Source organism: Pseudorasbora parva, chromosome 19 (assembly GCF_024679245.1).
Source record: "Pseudorasbora parva isolate DD20220531a chromosome 19, ASM2467924v1, whole genome shotgun sequence".
NCBI lineage: Eukaryota > Metazoa > Chordata > Actinopteri > Cypriniformes > Gobionidae > Pseudorasbora > Pseudorasbora parva.
This window is the reverse complement of record NC_090190.1, coordinates 35757727-35777935: the sequence shown is the minus strand read 5'-3', so window position 1 is coordinate 35777935 and position 20209 is coordinate 35757727. Positions and strand designations below refer to the sequence as shown.

At 38.1% G+C, this 20209-nt stretch overlaps 1 protein-coding gene across 4 annotated transcripts in view; it reads right to left on the bottom strand.

The window, feature by feature from the left end:
- Positions 1-3620: 3620 nt before the first annotated feature.
- Positions 3621-20209, bottom strand: part of LOC137047450 (glutamate receptor ionotropic, kainate 5) — a 134919-nt gene continuing 118330 nt past the window's right edge. For 3 of the 4 annotated variants that reach the window (XM_067425093.1, XM_067425094.1, XM_067425096.1), the window contains 3 exons: positions 13061-13189; positions 6959-7137; positions 3621-6155 (listed from right to left, as the gene is read on the bottom strand). In XM_067425093.1, coding sequence (XP_067281194.1) covers positions 5544-6155; positions 6959-7137; positions 13061-13189 — 920 coding nt within the window. In that variant the 3' untranslated portion in view covers positions 3621-5543. The remainder of the gene's footprint in view (positions 6156-6958; positions 7138-13060; positions 13190-20209) is intronic. The other variant, XM_067425095.1, reaches the window with a different exon arrangement.

Below are 20209 nucleotides of genomic sequence, written 5' to 3'. Positions count from 1 at the left end.
ACAGTATAATTTTTAAAAATTCAAAAGGTTATGAATCAGTGTACTGATTCATGATTTGGATCGCGTGCCAAACTGCTGAAATCACGTGACATTGGCGATCCGAATCATTGATCAATTCGCTTATTCATAACCGTTTGAATCTTTATTTGAGGATTGAACACAAACCCGGAAGAGAAGACAATGCTGAATAAAGTCGTAGTTTTTGTTATTTTGGGACCAAAATGTATTTTCGATGCTTCAAGAGATTCTAATTAACTAACTGATGTCACATATGGACTACTTTGATGATGTTTTTATTCCCTTTCTGGACATGGGCAGTATAGTGTGCATAGACTTGGATACACTCTTGGACTAAATATAAACTGTGTTCTGAAGATGAACGGAGGTCTTACGGTTGAGGAACGACATTAGGGTGAGTCATTAATGACATCAATTACATTTTTGGGTGAACTAACCCTTTAAGTGACAAGTCATGACTTCCTGTTTTAATGGGCTCTAAATATCAAGTGACAAAGACCAATATTCCCAGAGTCATCCATCACTATATGAGAAAGACCTGAGAAGTTATGATATGTGACAAATGTTGAGCTGCACAAATCATGAAGTGGCTATAAAATATTTTTTAATTGTTGGAATTCTCATTTCCAATATTTGCAATATTTGAGTAGTTTAAAATTGGAAATGGTAACAACCTGGAAGAGGATGTGTGTCTATTCTGGCCCCACACACCAAGGAGGATGGTTTGAGAAATAATAAAATATGGATTATAGTTGGAGAATTGGAGAGCTGGAAACATATACAACCTTACAAATTATAGGAGAAGAAGAACATTGTTGCTTTCAAATCCACTTGACTAAAATGTAAAGGGTTCACATTAGGGGCATGACGCATCTGTTTAAGTATTTTTAAAAGCATGCTTACAGCAGCATCTATCTCTATACTGTTCTGTCCCTTCCACTAAGACTAGAAGACATTTTCAAAAATAGAATCTCATTTTGTTTTCTGTATTTTCCTCTAAGGCAGCATTGCTCATTTCACTTGAACTCACAGTCTGTGCTGCTCGCATGTTCTCTCATTTTGCTGCCCTCATTTTTACCTCAGACACCCCAAACATCACGTAGGAACACATTGCATTAACCTGAGAACATCTCAATGAAGGTCTCAATAAAACTTTATCAGTGGGGTAATGCTTCGGTCTACCACTGGAAGGCAGTTTTGAACAGTTATTTCAACCTTTTCCTCTCCGTTGAATATAAGCACACAAATCAGGACATCTGCTCTGTTTAGTCATCTTATCATATCCCCTTGGCTGGCCTTATGTAATTCATAAGCAAATGTCAAGTATCCTTAAAAATATGTGGAAATGCTTTAATATCATATTTCCTGTGTACATTGATAATGTGTTTAACGGGTCGATGACATATGGCTAGTGCATATATTTGGTTAAATAACGTGTGAAGTGTAGTGTGACTCACCTTGACTCACGCTTGTCCTTCTAAGCATGCATAAACATTTGTTAAACATAATGAATACATTCGATTATGTACAACATGCACAGAGATGCAACAACAATAGTGCCCTAACCAGGCGTGACGCAAGTCATTTCACAATGAAAATGAGAATGCTGCACGCCATGGCACAAACATGGGCAATCAGAACATGTCTGACGTTTAAGCTGCAAAAAAAAAACTACCACAGGGACTACCATAGACTGTAAAAGATAAATCCGTAAAAGATAAAAACACTTTGCAATACGGGTGCACTAATATGCATTAATTCATGCTTAGCTAATGCAGAGATAATCATTGAGTTAAGGTATGACTCATGAAAAACTAAACCATTTATTAATGATTACTGCATCAGCAACTAATGAACATTCTACATGATTAATAGATTAAGTAATCATTAAATTGTTATTAGTTAAATGTTTCAATTCCTTAATAACATATTTTATTACACGGCTCTTTGAAATACTTGATTCTGATTGGTCAATCGCGCATTCCAGCGGTACGTTATTTCCAGATAACACCCGCTCATACGGGTACTACGAGTTACTTGACCGGTACTACTTCTATGCTTAACGCTGGCGCCATCTTGTGGCTTAAACAGCCGGTTACAATGGAAGACTTCAAGGCAGGTTTCCTTTATAATGTTTTTAATATATATATTTTTCTTTCACAAACGTCTCGTTTCGAATCAGAAGGGTCTATTAACCCATAGGAGCCGTGTGGAGCACGTTATTTGACGGACAGCTGCATTTTTATGGACTTCAAACACAACTACAACTAGGCTACTGCTTGGATTAACGTTAGCCTGGACTTTTTAAATATAACTCCGATTGTATTTGTCTGAAAGAAGAATGTCATATACGCCTATAATGACTTGAGGGTGAGTAAATCATAGACTTTGTTTCATTTTTGGGTGAACTAACCCTTTCAGCATTCATTTTCAACATTAAGCAGCAATAGATAAAGGCTTAAAGCAGGTTGGAACTGTTTTTCTTCGCGGAAGCTTTGCGTAAACAACCGGCTGGGTGTACATTATCCCTTACATATTAACTAATAATGTAAATGAATGTGTTAATTACCACAACGGGGCAAAGCCATGCATTTCAATTTCCAGTTGTCTGCTTTAATTAATCATTAGCTAATGATTTACAAAGGTATCTTTATGTGAAGACTTTACTTGTTGGAGCACATGACTATTAGAAAAATTCAAAATGAATTAAAACCCATAACCACAATTACATAGTAGCCTACTTAATCATTTAGTTGACAGTCATGTGCCACAACATGTAACCATAATGACACCTTTGTAAATCATTAGCTAATGATTAATTAAAGCAGACAACTGGAAGCTGAAATGCATGGCTTTAACCCCCTGTGGTAATTAACACATTAATTTACATTATTAGTTAATATAATATTAAGGAATTAATACATTATGACACATTTAACTAATACGAATTTAATTTAATGATTACTTAATCTATTAATCGTAATCATTAATAAATGGGTTAGTTAACCATTGGAATACACTAACTCATGATTATCTGTGCATGAATAAATGCATATTAGTACACCTATATTGAAAAGTGTTACCGATAAACCAAATAAGCCCTATGAGAGCCCTACAAAAAAAAGCATTCAGGTAATATTACAATAAATACATCTACTATATTGGCGGATGCGGGACAAAATAGTTAAATGAGGGGGACCAATGAGATTTAACTATGGGTGGGGCCACATGCCAGGACTCCACAGGGATAGGCTGTGTCTGAAGGTACGACCGTTGGTGTAAAGAGATTGTCCGAAGGGAGAAAGTGGTTGTTTTTATAAATCAATATCTAACAACAAATATCAACTATTCATTTTAACACAGCCAAAAACCAAGTGTGGTCGACAAAATGTCATCTCGTGTATCGCTTACCGTGATTGCAGGTTAGTACGACACAAACCAACCAATTCAAGCACTTATCCATGAATTAATTTATCGCCTCACACTCGGTAAAGATTTAAAGTATTCCAAACCGATTATGTGTGATAACAAATATAGTGAGTCTTATCTAAAAGATGAAGCTACATGTTTAAACTAATAGAAAAATCCATCAAGGGCAAAAGTCACAGTTTGAGTCACGTTTTATTCCAAACATGTGTCTATATATTTAACGAAAGAGGGTAACACAGCCCTCCTACATAACCCCACAGTTTTATTGGAATATTAATAACAATATAATCTCAATCATTTGACTCAGTTCCTTAATTGTGGGTGTGAATCTTCAAGCACTGGTATAGAAATCTTTGAAAATTAATGAGAAATAAAAAATCAGCTTTGAATTAAAAAATGACGATCACATTTCCGTCTCTCTCGTTTGACACGCGCACACGCACACGCACACACACAGTCATAAAGCACCAACATATGGATGCTATAACGCTGCCGATTCTAAACAGGGCTGCTATGGTTACACTTTGGATATAAATGGGTATTGGCATCTCACAAGCACCCAGACAGCAACTTCTAGTGCACTTTAACAAATCATTCATGAGAGAGGCTCATTTAGTTCTGTAATGAAAACATCATTAACTGTCCTCTCTCAAATAATAAGATAAATGCTCCTTCAGGTTCACAAAGGGTTTTCTGTCTCGTCTTGTTGTTGTTGTCCTTGTTTGGGGATGAGAAGTAGTTCTCTGTGTACTTATGAGTTGCAAATATTGATGGACAGCTTGTTAAAATCAACATGAAATCAAAACCCTTTCCTAACACACATTCTTGGTCTTATTGTGAATGGTTTACCAATGCACATTATTCCAAAGGAAAATGTTTCATAAAAATGTAACTTTCTCACTTCTGAAATGACTTTTGTGTTTGGCTGACTGCATCTGTGCAGGCTGTAACCGGTAGTTAATGTTAACCAACAGCCACATTTACATTATGTACCTTACTGTATTAGGTACAATAATGCAGCCTTTCTAATATTTTCATTTAATTTAATGGTGGTTTGTTAATTCAAGAAAAGTTATGGCAAAAATAGTAAATAACAATAGACTTGAAAAGGCAATGTTACCACTGGGATTTGCTGAGATGGTCTCGGGGGTGAACTTGACCTCCACATTCCACTGACATTCAGGTCTGGAACTCTCACGTTGTGTGAACCAGTCAGTTCCTGATGGATAAAATCAAGCCCTGCCCTACATTTTCATTGTCGAATATCCTGTTTCACCTGGAAATGCATTACATTTTGGAAGTCAAGTTTTTTTTTTAAATGCTGCTCCATGTTGATTTGAACTTTTAACAGTTGGCGGTTTAATTAAACAAGACAGAAGATGAGAGGTTGAAACCAGGTGAGTAATCTTAGAGGTTGAAGAACAGAAAATGCAATTCCCGCCCACAAAATCCTCCCCTCAAAACTCACAAAAAATCTTTATACTTTGTCCTCAGAGAAATTAACAAGAGGGAAAATCTGGTATTTTAAAAAAAGGATTAAAAGAATGAACCCAAAAGAAAAGCTAGAAAGAAAAACAAGAAAGTGACATTCAGGAGTAAAAATGAATTGTAACCCTTCCCCTTGTTTAACGAAAGAAACAATTTGCACCATAGTCCTTTCAGTTCAACGTGCACACATTTTAGGTACAGACTCCGTCGTCCTCTCACAGGAGTGTAGTCCCCCATCACAAATCATGGAGAAGAGTCGTACTTCTATGCAAAAATGATAGTCGTCCTCATAATTTCCCTCTGCTTCCCTTAATGACATGTTGCATAGCATACTTACACAGGATATGCATTACATAGTCTCAACAGTATGCAAACCTCACTGGCTCTCTGAGTACCACTAAATGATGTGGTGTTAAACCAGACACTTGGACAGGAAGCGGTTGGCTGAATCATCTTTCTTTCACTCAGTGTCCATTAATGTAATTTTGCCTCCAGAAATGGCCTTTATGTGCAGTTTCCCAGAGGTCACTTTGACTGGAGGTGCGAGTCATTCCATCTGTCCTCCAGCACTCATTTACATTAATTTATTCTCCAGATGAAAGACGGTCTCAGTCCTGCTTGCAGAGGAGATCAGTTGAGGGAGTTTTAGAGGGTGGCATTGGTCTCGGAGGGGGCGTGGGTTTGGGCCTGCGTGGGCTGCCTGAGCCCCCACCCTCACTGTCGGTGTTTGTATTGGAGGCGGAGGAGGGAGGCGGCGGCAAACGCGGGAGAGATGACGTGGCGGAGGCCAGCGGTGAGATGCGCGAACAAGAGGACGTGGAGCGAAGGCTCTGGATCCGCCGGCACTCCTGGCACACCCGCACGTGCGTGCAGCCGCGGGGCACCGCTGTGGGGACCAGAGCGGGTGCGCTACTCGGGACACTGGCGCTGAGAGGGTCCTCCAGCAGTCGCTGAGGGCCTAGGCCCATTTCAGTAGCGCCCCCACCGGGTCCCGGTCCTGCTGCGGAACCGGTTAACTGCCCCGTCCCACTGTAGAGTTTGCCGTTGCTGAGACGCATCTCCCGCACGAGCCGTATGGGCCGGGGAGCTCCTAAAGGGAGACGGGCCGGGTGCCTAAGGACGCCCTGGGAGGAGAGGGGTCGGCGCCGCCGCAAACGAGAGTTCTTTTTACAGGAGATAACGTTCCTGAATTCAGTCATCATTTCCTGACACACTGATACCTTAGTGAGGAGGAAGAGAAGAAAGAGAGTTAGGAAGGAAATACATAAAATAAAATAAAAACAAGAGCAGATTTCAATTTTCTCATAATAGTGATGCCCTAAAGAGGGCATCACTATTACTACATCGTTGAGTTAGGGCAGTGGTTCACAACTATTTTGGCTCTGCATTGTGCACAACATTATTTGAAGGCCCCATTAGTTTAATGGCTGTTTTATCTTATTTAAAAAAAAAAAAAAGTAATGTTCTTTGAAAATGTGCTGAGGCCTTTTAGAGGGCTCCGCCTCCCTGGTTGAAAACCACTGAGTAAGGGGTTTCTAATAAACAGGTGTAAAAATATATACATTTAAATATAAACATTTAGAAGATGATTTTATGTGTATGTGATATCAGTAAATGTGCTCATAGGGAAACCTAACCTTGACCTACAGAAATATGCTGCATTGAATAATGTGTTCAAAGTAATACTTTCCCATTTGGCTTTAATAATTGTGGAAGTAGCATTCATTCATACTTTAAGACACTTTCCCCTAAATTTACATATATGAATCTGGCAGATGCTATTATTTAAAGCAACTTTAATCAATTTAATTTAATTTCAACTTCAACAGTGTGTCTAAAGCACACACTGGATTCAAGGGACAGATTTTATCAGATGCAATTTCTGGAAATCAAACTAATGACCTTGTTTTTGCTTGCATTATGCTCACTGTTTGAGCTAAAGAAATATGTACGATAAATAGAAAGCTATAAAACAGTTACATCATGAACACAGACGGCGTGGCTGGTTGGCGTTGTGACCTACTCGTGCATGTCTGTGGTTTCGGGCGGGGCAGTACCCAGTACGGGCGTGAGGGCGTACCTCATCTGTCTCGGCTGACCGGCGCGTGGACCACACAAACTCCATAATGGCTACAAAAACAGCTATTATGAGCCCACATATCAGCACCACGAATATCCCGCCGATATTCTCCATACCTAGACCTGAAGGAAAAACATGTCAATATGAGTAACACAGAAAACCGTCCTTATACAAACACAATGTGGATCAGATTAGAGATCCGCATTCCCGCAAAATTCCAGAGGGATCCTATTAAACTACATTTCTGAGATGTAGGTGGGTGCAGTGTGGGTGGTATTCATAAGAGTTATCAGAGGAAAGAATGAAGTTTGTGAGTTTGATAACTAATTGTAAATTAAAAAAAGAAGGAATAACTGATTAAAAACAGTCGGAACAATGGTGCTTTTACGCCACGCACCATTTAAGTAACAGAAGTAAGATCTGTATTTTGAGATTTACAAATCTGGGAACGGAGCCTAAAATGCATCAGGAGCAATTGGGAGTAAAAATGGCAGGAGAAATAACTTCTTAATTCTATTATGTATATATATATATATATATATATATATATATATATATATATATATATATATATATATATACACACACACACACACACACCGATCAGGCATAACATTGGGCTGAAGTGAATAACACTGATTATGTCTTCATCACGGCACCTTTTAGTGGGTGGGATATATTAGGCAGCAAGTGAAAAAAAAATCCTCAAAATTGATATGTCAGAAGCAGGTAAGCGGGTTTGACAAGGGCCAAATTGTGATGGCTAGATGACTGCGTCAGAGCATCTCTAAAACTGCAGCTCTTCTGGAGTGTTATTGGGGTCAGCATCTATCAAATTGGTCCAAGGAAGGAATAGTGGTGAACCGGTGACAGGGTCATGTGCGGCCAAGGCTTGCTGCGAAGGCTGGAAAAGATATTGAGCTACTGTAGCTCAAATTGCTCAAGAATGTTGGTTCTGATAGAAAGGTGTCAGAATGAACATTGCATCACACTTCGTTGCGTATGAGGCTCCACTGCCAAAAGCACCAACAGTGGGCATGTGAGCATCAGAACTGGACAACGGAGCAATGGAAGAAGGTGGCCTGGTCTGATGAATCAGGTTTTCTTTTATATCACCTGGATGGCTGGGTGCATGTGCGTCTCTTACCTGGGGAACACATGGCACCAGATGCACTACGGGAAGAAGGTAAGCTGGCGGAGGCAGTGTGATGCTTTGGTCAATGTTCTGCTGTGAAACCTTAGGTCCTCCATCCATGTGGATGTTACTTTGACATCTACCTAAGCATTGTCGCAGACCACGTACACCCTTTCATGGAAATGGTATTCCCTGGTGTCTGTGGCCTCTTTCAGCAGGATAATGCACCTGACACAAAGCAAAAATGGTTCCGAAATGGTTTGAGGAGCACAACGAGTTTGAGGTGTTGACTTGGTCTCCAAATTCCCATCTGTGGGATGTGCTGAACAAACAAGTCCGATCCTTGGAGGCTCCACCTCGCAACTTACAGGACTGAAAGGATCTGCTTCTAACATCTTGGTGCCAGATACCACAGCACACCTTCAGGGGTCTAGTTGAGTCCATGCCTCGATGGGGCCAGCAAAAGGGGGATCAACACAATATTAGAAAGGTGGTCATTATGTTATGCCTGATCGGTGTATATATATATATAAATAAGTTCTCAAAAACAGTTGAGAACAGACAGGAACTTCAGGCCATTTCTCAGCCAGAATAGAGGGTATACAATGCATTGATGTAACTTTCCCGCCAGAACACGCAATCCATTTGCTTATCTTTTCTCCATCTCTCTGCAGTCTGTAAAAAGATACCTCAGATTTATTGTCAGATCTATTTATTTGTACAGTCAACTTTAAGCTTTTTGCCATTTTAGATGCATTTTGTGTGTTTTTCCGCAGCATTTACACTGAAAAACTGTGCACTGCTGCTACTCAGTGGGCATAACTGCAGTCAGTCTGGACAGATAGAGACGTCTCGTGCATATTCTCTGTTCAGGTTGTTTAGATACAGAGCATTAATTCACTTACAGAGAAACACCAACTAACACATTTTGTGTGCGCAAGAATAAGAGGAAAGCCAGAATAATTCTCGGTTTAGAAGTACCGAATACCGAACACACGTGTTATTTTGAAGCTCATATTATTTGACATTTTCTTGTAGACCTGTAAATAACCACGAGAGACTGTAAATGTCACTATCTGGTAAAAATACAAGCTTTGCAAACCAGGCTCGAGAAATTACACTCATACGTGTGTACATGCCTGCCCACCAAATAGCAACCATTTCCCCCCCATTCCCCCAGGGCCATTGTGAAGTCTACAACACACAGAATGCAAATATCACCAGACCACATAAATAAACACTCAGAGTGTTGGTAGGACCTTGAAGCATCTGTAATTTGAAACAGACGGATGTAGTACATCCAATATGCAATATTACCACAATATTTTCACACTGCCAATGTTTGTGTGATTTGAATAAGTATTTTTTTAGATTGAACACAAATAGATGTTTGTTGAAGAGCAAAATATATATTTGTGTAGCTAGATAAGACCTTGTCTGGCTATCACCAGACCAAGCTCAATTTAAGACTGAACATTGGTCTGGGGAGTCTGCTCTGTATTTTCTACTGCACAAGTGGCATGATCAATAAGCATTATTCAAATAACTCTGTATGCAATTGTAAAGTCCTTCAACCAATCAGAGCACAAAAGGCGTCACCAATGGGCAACGACCCATCGCTTATACCCGTCAATAGAGCGCCACGTGGATAAGCCAAAAATTGATTCCCGCAAAAGTGTAACAGCAGCAGTAGAGATGGATGTACAGGTTTCCAGACTGAGTTGCAGGGTCGAAATTAAATCACTGGCAGATCAGGCTGGGTTTACCCCATCTAGGTAAGACCTACATCTACATTCAGCATTCCTACATGACCATTGAATTTGCATGATTTATACATCAATGTTTGTGTTTATAAAACTTTTTTTTATTGACACTGCACTCACAAAAAGTAATTTATAGACAAATAAATACTTTAGAAAAAACATTGACTTTATATATAAAGATATCCATGACCTTTTAAGATTTTAATTACCATGACTCTCACGCCTGGAAATTGCACGCTGTATTCATATTATATATCTATCCCTAATCCAAAAATACATCTATTGGTATTCCATCTCTTTTAAATATCTTTTTCTCACATACATCAAGTTTTAGAATTCTTCTAAAATTGTAGGTTAAAAGGATAAAACAAACAGGATACATCGGTCACACTTTAGTTTGGGGAACACATATTCACTATTAAAGGTGCCCTAAAATGAAAAAAACACTATTGCCTCCTACTTCTTATGTAAATCTCGTGCATGAAAAACACCACGGAAAAATAGGCGAATCTCAACATAACGCCACCAGTGTCGCAACCGCTGGGATCATAAATATGTACGCCCCCAACATTTGCATCTGTCCAAACATGTTCATTGTCAGGCGTAGCCAAATCATCGGGACTGCAGGTAAACAAGACACTCGAGGATAGCAAAAACGGCAGATTGTGGAAATAAATGTCATGTTCGAGGCTGTGCAGGGGACGTGAGGACTTTTCATACCCTTCCCACAGATAAAAAATGTCAATGTAAAAAATCATTCAGTCGGTCTTTGTTCTGTCAGGACGGTCAGGACTCAAGAGCCGCTTTGCTGAACAACTGAACTGCTGTGTGCTGTGAGCGGCTGAAATAGGCCAATCAGAGCAGAGCTCAACATTAATATTCATGACTCTTCCAAATAAGGCAAAAACAAAGCATTACATTCGAGGGACTATTTTTTAGGGTTGTAAATGGACCTGTAAAACTGAATCTGGACAATTTTTGCCCTTAAATAAGCCACATAGCCTTTATAATTGAACCTTAAAATAAAGTGTTACCGATACATCTTTGTGAGAATGGCTTTACTTGCTCACACAAATACACACCTGAGAATATATATATATATATATATATATATATATATATATATATATATATATATATATATATATATATATATATATATATATATTAGACATGTGCCGATTTTCGATAATACAATTTATCACGATAATGAATATGCACGATATTGTTATCGTGGGCACTTTAAAATATCGTAAATAATAATTTATTAACAATTTATAATTTTTTTATAATGCACTCAAGAATACTTTGCCCATCAACCGTAAAAATGCTCAACACCGCTGTATTCTGCGTCAAAGGGACACGCGCTCAGATATAAACAAGCCCAACGTGCGTTTGCACATGACTGAACCGGTGAAGGAGACGCGCTGCTGAAGTGCCGCTCACTGATAGCAGAGGGCGCTGATGAACTGCAGAATGAAGCCGGTTACCCCGGAAACCAGCAAACAAACAAAAAAAACGCGTGTAGTTTTTAAAACAGCCATTCGTTTTTGTAATCTCAATGTTGTTCATCACAGCACAAAATACTTAATACTTAAAGACTTAATAGACTATTTATTTTCAAATTTAAACATTTTTATGTTTTAATCTGGACTACAACCCTAATAATTAGAACTGTTCTGATTATTTGTTATTGTTCAGTATAACTTTGAGATACGACTTCATTAGTTAACATGTTAATTCATTATTACCAAACTGACAATGAAAAATACTTATAAAGAATTAATCATTCTATGTTAATTTCTTAGTTACTTTTTAATAACATTAAAATCAAAATCAAAATAACTTTTAATGGACCTAAGATAAAACTAATAATGATCAGTATTTCTTAACTAACATTAACAAAAACATTATACTTTCTGTACCAAATGTAGCTATTGCTCAATCTTAGTTAATGCATTAAATAATGAGCCCTTATTGTAATTTGTAAGCCTACCTGTTGTTCTTTATAGCCTAATTCTTTTGCACTTTAATCTGTTTGAAAATTGTACTTTTACAGCTCTGAAAAAAAATCAAGAGACCACTTAACATTGATTTCTCAATGAGGTCTCTTAATTTTTTTCCAGAGCTGTATATATTTTTGGTGCATTATCGTATTTAAACATTCAGTTATTTTTGTTCTTACAAAAATAGTTCTTAAAGCTGTTATGCTATGGCAACACTTTTTTTTTGCAACTTATTTAAATATCGTGATAATATCGTATATCGTGATAAAACTTCATCAATTAATCGCAGCATGAAAAATTGATATCGGCACATGCCTAATATATATATATATATATATATATATATATATATATATATATATATATATATATATATACACACACACACCGATCAGGCATAACATAATGACCACCTTTCTAATATTGTATTGATCCCCCTTTTGCTGGCCCCATCGAGGCATGGACTCAACTAGACCCCTGAAGGTGTGCTGTGGTATCTGGCACCAAGATGTTAGAAGCAGATCCTTTCAGTCCTGTAAGTTGCGAGGTGGAGCCTCCATGGATAGGACTCGTTTGTTCAGCACATCCCACAGATGGGAATTTGGAGACCAAGTCAACACCTCAAACTCGTTGTGCTCCTCAAACTATTTCTGAACCATTTTGCTTTGTGGCAGGCGCATTATCCTGCTGAAAGAGGCCACAGACACCAGGGAATACCATTTCCATGCAAGGGTGTACATGGTCTGCAACAATGCTTAGGTAGATGTCAAAGTAACATCCACATGGATGGAGGACCCAAGGTTTCCCAGTGGAACATTGACCAAAGCATCACACTGCCTCCGCCGGCTTGCCTTCTTCCCATAGTGCATCCTGGTGCCATGTGTTCCCCAGGTAAGCGACGCACCAGGCCATCCATGTGATATAAAAGAAAACGTGATTCATCAGACCAGGCTACCTTCTTCCATTGCTCCGTGGTCCAGTTCTGATGCTCACATGTCCACTGTTGGTGCTAACACATACTTAAGATTATAAACATTGAGGGTCGTACCAGAGCCCATAAATTTAAGTTCCAGTACCGTTACAGTAACAGAACAGAACATTATGGTGAGATGCTAATGTACAATAACTGTTTTTTACTCACCTTTGGCTCGATGGTCTTCTTCTTTAGGACACTTCCCCCCCTCCCACCATCGACGCTTTAGGATTTCTAATCTGTTGTTCTCTTGCAGCTGCAGCACACCTAATGTAATCTCATCTCTAAATGGTGAACCTGCAAGAGAGAGAATGAAATGATCTAGTTTAGCTGACTAGACTCCCATAGATACCAGCTGACAAGTGTCCAAAGCCATCTACTGCAAAACCTTGGCAAGGCTGAGAAACTAGATAACGACCTTAAGACAATAGTTACAGAAGTAAAGACAGGCTAAGGCTAGCAATGCTACATCTATGTTAAAGGGATACTTCACAGCTTTTTCATATTAAACTATGTTATTCCCTTAGCTAAAATGAGTTGATACATACCTCTCTCATCTGAGTGCGTGCTCTTAATCGCTCTGACGCGTGGTGACGATCTGATAGCATTTAGCTTAGCCCACTAAGCCCAGTTCATTCACTATGGTACCAAACAGAGATCAAGTTAGAAGCGACCAAACACCTCCACGGTTTCCTTATTTAAATACAGTTACACTAATAGTTAAACGACCTAGTATGGTGACATAAAATAAAACGTGGCGCTTTTCTAAACGGATTAAAAACGAGAACTATAATGTATGGCGGAATAGCACTTCTGGGAGTACTTCGACTCGGCACAGTAAAACGTCCCGGCTGAAAAATCCACCCTCACATCTCCCCCTCCCCCCTATTGACAGAAATGAGAGAGGGACTTTTTACTCGCTTCTAACTTGATCTCTATTTGGTACCATATAGTGAATGAACTCGGCCTAGTGGGGTAAGCTAAATGCTATCAGAATGTCACTGCGGGTCATAGCGATTAAGTGCACACACTGAGACGAGAGAAGGTTTGTATCAACCCGTTTTTAGTTAAGGGAATAACATAGTTTAATATGAAAAAGCGGTGAAGTATCCCTTTACACTTACATTTAATCATTTAGCAGACGCTTTTATCCAAAGCGACCTACAAAAAAGGGGAGAGTAATAGAAGCAACGTTACCTTTAATACTAGCAATGTTACACAGGAACCAGTTTTTGGCCTTTTAGAAACTACCTAAACTAGGGTTACCCTCATTTGCACTATGGTTTAACTTGCCAAAACACACAAGCTAACTTCTAAGATATCACTCTGAAAGTCATAATTCAACGGATGTTGTGCAAATGAGTTACATTATCTAGTGTCAGAATGGAAATAAATGTTATTGTGATAGGTTAATTCCAAATTATCTGACTTGTTATAATATCATCATCCTTCATTAGACAGTACTGTATCACATCTAATCATGTCCCGCCAATAATAATGTGACGTGAAAGGAAATGTTCATCAAATTAATAGATGTTAATGTCTGCAGTGTCTAATTTAAATACATTTAAATTAGACACTGCAGATATGCACTGAAATGGATAAGCTGTCACTGAATGCTACTTTATTATTCATTCAAAGGCTTTGAAAGTGCATTATCATAAAGGTGCTTTTGTTTTTGAACCTCAGTATAAGCACAAAACAATTATGTCATGTGTCAATATCACTTATATCAAGCCTTGTATTTAAAGCTGCCATATATTTTCATTTTCTCATGTAGACTAAGAAATATGCAACCTTTTTAAAACCAACCAAGGGAAGTGTGCCTGTGGCAACATATGTGCAAAATGATAATACATTGCTTCTTGCACGTTTCACAATCATTTTTTCAAAGTGAAATGTCAAATAAATGGGGCTAAATGCGCATTCAGTTTTATCAGTAACTGATAAATGTGAATTTGCCAACATTTTATTATGTGGGTTGTTATACGTACTGCATGCAGCAAATTGGAAATTGAATAGTCTATGAGTGGCACGCTGCATTAATCACATTTTAAAACGGATGTACCACCTACACTAAACCCCTACACCTATCAATAGCAAAAAGCATTTGCTGAACCAACCACAGTGAACTTTAAGTATGTTTTTGTTTTACAAAAGTGTTTTTTGCTAGTTTCAGCCTGATGCAGTTATCATTTTCACGTCCAGTTGTTAAAATAGCAAATGTACTCTTGCCCATCTGTTTGCCAATGTTTGCCATCTGTTCTGAATACGAGGTGTGTTCAGGCGCTTTATTGGCGTGCCACGATTTTGAGGCAACTGAAAATAACTGCACCATTGACCAACAAAAACCTGGTCTAAAGTGCAGTATTTTTTGTGTTATTTAAAAGGTGCATTAATAATATGCGCCTATAGGCGAATGCACAACACATGTACACTGCTTATTACACACACAGAGATGCACAGCAGCACACAAAACATTTTTCAAATATTAAAAATGAAAGGATTCCTCTCTGGAGAGGTGTTCAGCCTTTCCCCTCGCAAATAGTGAATCCGCCATGGTGCAAGCGCAACTGGCTTTTCAAAGGGAATGTGAGATGAGACTGATTAGTTTATTGCATGTTACGCTTAAAACTCATCCATGACTCATTAAGAGACCACCACCCATTTGAACCAACTCATTACGCCAACCGTTTTTTTTTTCGTCATTAAACTAGCAAAAATACTACTGATTGTTAAAATAGGGCGCATTATCTCTCATGCAGGCGCAGAACATACATGCTTGGCCATAGACTGTATTTTTTGCAGTGTAATGGCAACTTTTTTGTCCAGACAAAGTCGATGTGAGCCTACATCATCGTTACACTAGTTCTTTGGCATTGGTTTTTGGTGCTTTAACCCAGTCAAAGCACGCTGTGCTCCAGATAGCGATGGAACCAGACGGGGGTGTCCATGGTGACCAACCTCTTCGTGAATGAGAGGATTTTATCACTTGGCACCAGAACTTTGGAAGGCGACCTGAAGAGATGTGTTGGGAGGAGGGAATGAATGTTTGAGCTCCTGGAAGACATTCTATGACCTGGAGATAGACTTTGAAGACGGATGCTGCTCCTGGGTTCTCATTTCAAATCTAGTTACGGGTTCATGCGATTATGAGCATATGGTGATATTTTGGAGGACAGTTAAGCCTAGTGGTCATGAGGATGTTGGACTGATCTTCCTGGAGGACAGAAGATCAAAAACCGCATGAAGCACTGGTAATTTCCTCATCGCATCTATTCACCTACTGTAGCTACAAGTTCCCCACCTATGTTTGTGATTATTCGTAAGCATCCCTCTTTCATATGTTCTCTCTTATTTTCACTTTACTTCTTTAATTTTTGCCATCTTTTTTGGGGGGTGAAAAACGAAAGGTTTTTAATTATTCATCATGCATCATCGGAGTCTACAGGAGCACGTATTTGCACACAGATTTGGCAGGTTCTTTATATATATATATATATATATATATATATATATATATATATATATATATATATATATATATATATATATATATATATATATATATATATATATATAATCTGCCTTTCAAAACCTCGAGCAAGAGTTTTTAGCAGGGTCGTTTCTTTCGAGGAGGCAAGGGGTGCAGTGCCTCCTCCAAAATTAGATGAGAATATAGTCCATATTACAAAAATATAACAAAAAGTGACAGTAAAAGGTGTATAACTCACAAATTTTTCACACAGAACACCAGCAGATAAAGTAACAGTGGGAGTCTTAGTGCGTCTCTCTTGCCTCCCCTGAGCCCATTGATTTTTAACAGACCCCCTAAAGCATGGGGCGGGTTTGGTGGGGGGTAACTGAGAATGAATTGGGAAAGTCACATGGGAGGAGACAATGCCTCCTTCACTCTATGATTGGATATGATTGGTTTGTGTGATAATCCTGCCTCTCGTTGAGAACCCAGTCATCTCCTCATTTCAGAACACCACTGCACCAGTTTTGGTTTAGCTAATAACTTGACTAAATGATTTGGACATCAGTGTTGATGTTAACTAAAACTATCAACATTTTAATTCTTTAATAAAATATTTTAAAAAATTAAATATAAATATTAGAATATAAACATAATTAATAAAAATATAAATTAAAAACTGAAATAAAAATAAATTTAAGCTAAATGAAATATTACACTAAAATGATGCTCATAATAACACATCCTCATATGTTATAAAGCTCATAACAAAATTACTAAAACTAACTGAAGAATTAAAGAATTAAACTGTAATATAAACAATACTAAATATTACTACTAATACTAATATTACTAAAAATAATAGGACATGCTATTCTCATGTATTTTATTGCTCCTAGTGTTTTCAATTTCTGTCCCACTATTTCCACAGTGTTTAATCTTTCTTCAGGTTTTACCCAAACTTCATCAGAAATCTCACAGACCATGTCATTAAAGAGCTATTAAAAGGTTTCTGTTATACTACAATGTTCAAGTGTAACACAAAGACACTAAACAGGAAGTAAGGTCATATTTGCAATTTTTTTAGATATTGACATGAAGCTATGTATTTTTGTCAAGAGCATGTGGTGACAGTTCCACACAGTAAAGACTACATAAAAATATATATTTTTAGTTTTATTTAATACCATGTTTTTACAGATTTTATCTTTTTTCCATTCTGTTTTCTTCATAAATATAACCAACGCTAAACATCCTATAATGAAATAAGATGCCACACACTAGGTGAGGCTGTTTTTAGACAAAAAAAAAAAAAATCTTTATATTGATATGACTTGTGTATAAATAGTAGCCTAGAAATCTAGACACACCCTAGCGGCAGCAAATTTAATTTGCCCGCAAGTGTCGTCTAGGAACTCTCAATACCCTTCTGAGCTGTATTCCTCACAATCTGGACGGCCCAATTACATCGTGTAGGCTATAGAGTCGGCGGGCGGGGCCATAATGACGACGGCCGAGTTGCGTTTGTGTGCTTCTAGTAAACACAGAAACTGGCGAGCGGCGGCGGTCTTTCGAATCAGCTCTGACTGCGACTCCGGAAGACTTGGAGTTAAGCTTTTCTCTGAGAAAAGAACAAAGAACGGCGCTGAAGTCATTCTTAAAAAGGGAAGATGTGTTCGGAGTTTAGCCGACCGGATACGGTGAATGTTTAATCAGTCAGCAAGCTCTGTTTCACCTTTGTTGCTCCGGTTGGTGTAGCGCTATCCTATCGCGTGCAGAGGGAGTTTGAAAGACAACCGTTTATCCCGCCCCTCAGATTGAGCCCTGTCAATGGTGAGTTTCCAGACCAAGCATCTTGATGTGGGTCTGGCTTGTCAGGCTATATAAATAGTTGACAGACTGGACATTCTACAAATGATAGAATATGTTTTCATAATCTACTAATGATAGATTTTATTAGAGTCCAGAACACACGCACTTTATATAAGTACTCTAGTCCCCAAAAGTAGGGATTACAATTCCAGGACAAAAAGCAATACAATTGCTAAATATACGCTGCCTTTTGATGAATTGTACAGTGAACAACACTGGAGCTGAATTAAAGACATTTTGAATTTCAGACATCTGCTGATAAGCTTCAAAAGAATTTTGAAACGTATAACAGAACTATTAGCTTGCTTAGAAGTCTTTGGGAATTGGAGCAGTAGGCCTACTGTGCGAAATCACCACATGACGCCAATAACACTTTTACGGCCTATTTCACTTTCACAGCTGGACGTAAGCTTCTTAAATTTTGACTTGACAAGCCACTTTGCACTCAAGTCCAGAAAACCCTTCTACATTATTCCAGTGAATATAGTGGCGGCCATTATCTCACCTAGCCCAATCCTTTAGCCACAATTAAGACCCCATGTTTTCTCTTTTCCTGCCTTCCTTATTGTATCACCCAATAGTGATTATTAAAGCCCTTAATTCAAAACACATGTCATAAATTGTTCCTTTCCCTCCTTCATATCTCTCTGTCGAATGAATAATTGCAGGAAATACTAAATGTCAAAGACAAAGTCAGAAATGCTATTTATCAAGCTGTGTGGAAAGTGCTATCTATCCATCTATCCAGAAGAAACAAATAAGACAGAAATGTGCAATATCAGAGCGTGGAGAGATGCTATCATTGTGACATCGGCTTTCTTGTCTGTCTGATATTCTCTGGGCCATCATTAGGTTTATTTCCGGCAAACCTAAAACAATCTTTTTTTATTTTACTTTTAGAGTTTAGATTTTTTTAAATTATTATTATTCAGGAGGGATAATCGAGAGAGAACAAAACATGTTCACACTCAAAGTTGTGGCATCCACTTGAGCACCATGGCATAACACGTCAGAGTTTGGGTGGTCAAAATCACACCTTAAACAAAACTAAAACAGAAATTTTGTCTAATGAATAAACAAATGACTTATAATACATATTACTTGTATATATACACACACTAGGCATATTTATCGCCAAATAAATACTGTTTGTGGTATATTAAATGTGTAATTTCTGTACCACTAGTTGTAATGTTTCTACAGAGATTGATTAAAATGAATATACTCTTGTGAAGAAACCCAAAAATATGTATTTTAATTGTCTTTTCTCATTAAACTGGGATGGCTGTCACTAACGATTGTTTTGGTAATTGAGTAACCGTTTTTTCTGTGGTAATAAAAATAGAATTAAGTGAACAATAACCAATAAAAGGAATTTAAATACATGGCCATGATAACAATGAGGCAATAATAATTGTTTCAAATAAAGTATCAAAAGCAAATAATCATATTGAACAACACTTAAAATACATAATGCAATACATATTATAAACATAATCAGCTTATGTACATTATTGTACATTTGGTTTCAAAAGAGGCCACTCAACTGAGAAGGCCCTGCCCTCAGTTACTGAAGCTGGCAAGAGCAGCTTCCGAATCCTCAGTACTCATATTGCTGGATCTGCTGCTTCTGACACAGTTAACCACCAAATCCTCTTGTCAACCCTCAAGATGAAGGGTAATTCAAAAACTGCACTGGTTCAAGTCTTACTTCTCAGGTAGGTCCTTCAGGATGTCTTTGAGGGGTGAGGTGTCCATCTTAGCTACTGGGGGTGCCTCAGGGCTAAGTGCTTGGACCACTTCTTTTCTCCATTGATCATCACTTGGATTTGTCATTCAGAAACATGTTTTTTTGTATCATGCTATATGCTGATGATACACAACACCACCGCTCAGCCAGATGATTCAAAGGCAGCTGCTTGCATCTCAACCTGTCTGATAGACATTTCTTGCTGGATGAAAGACCA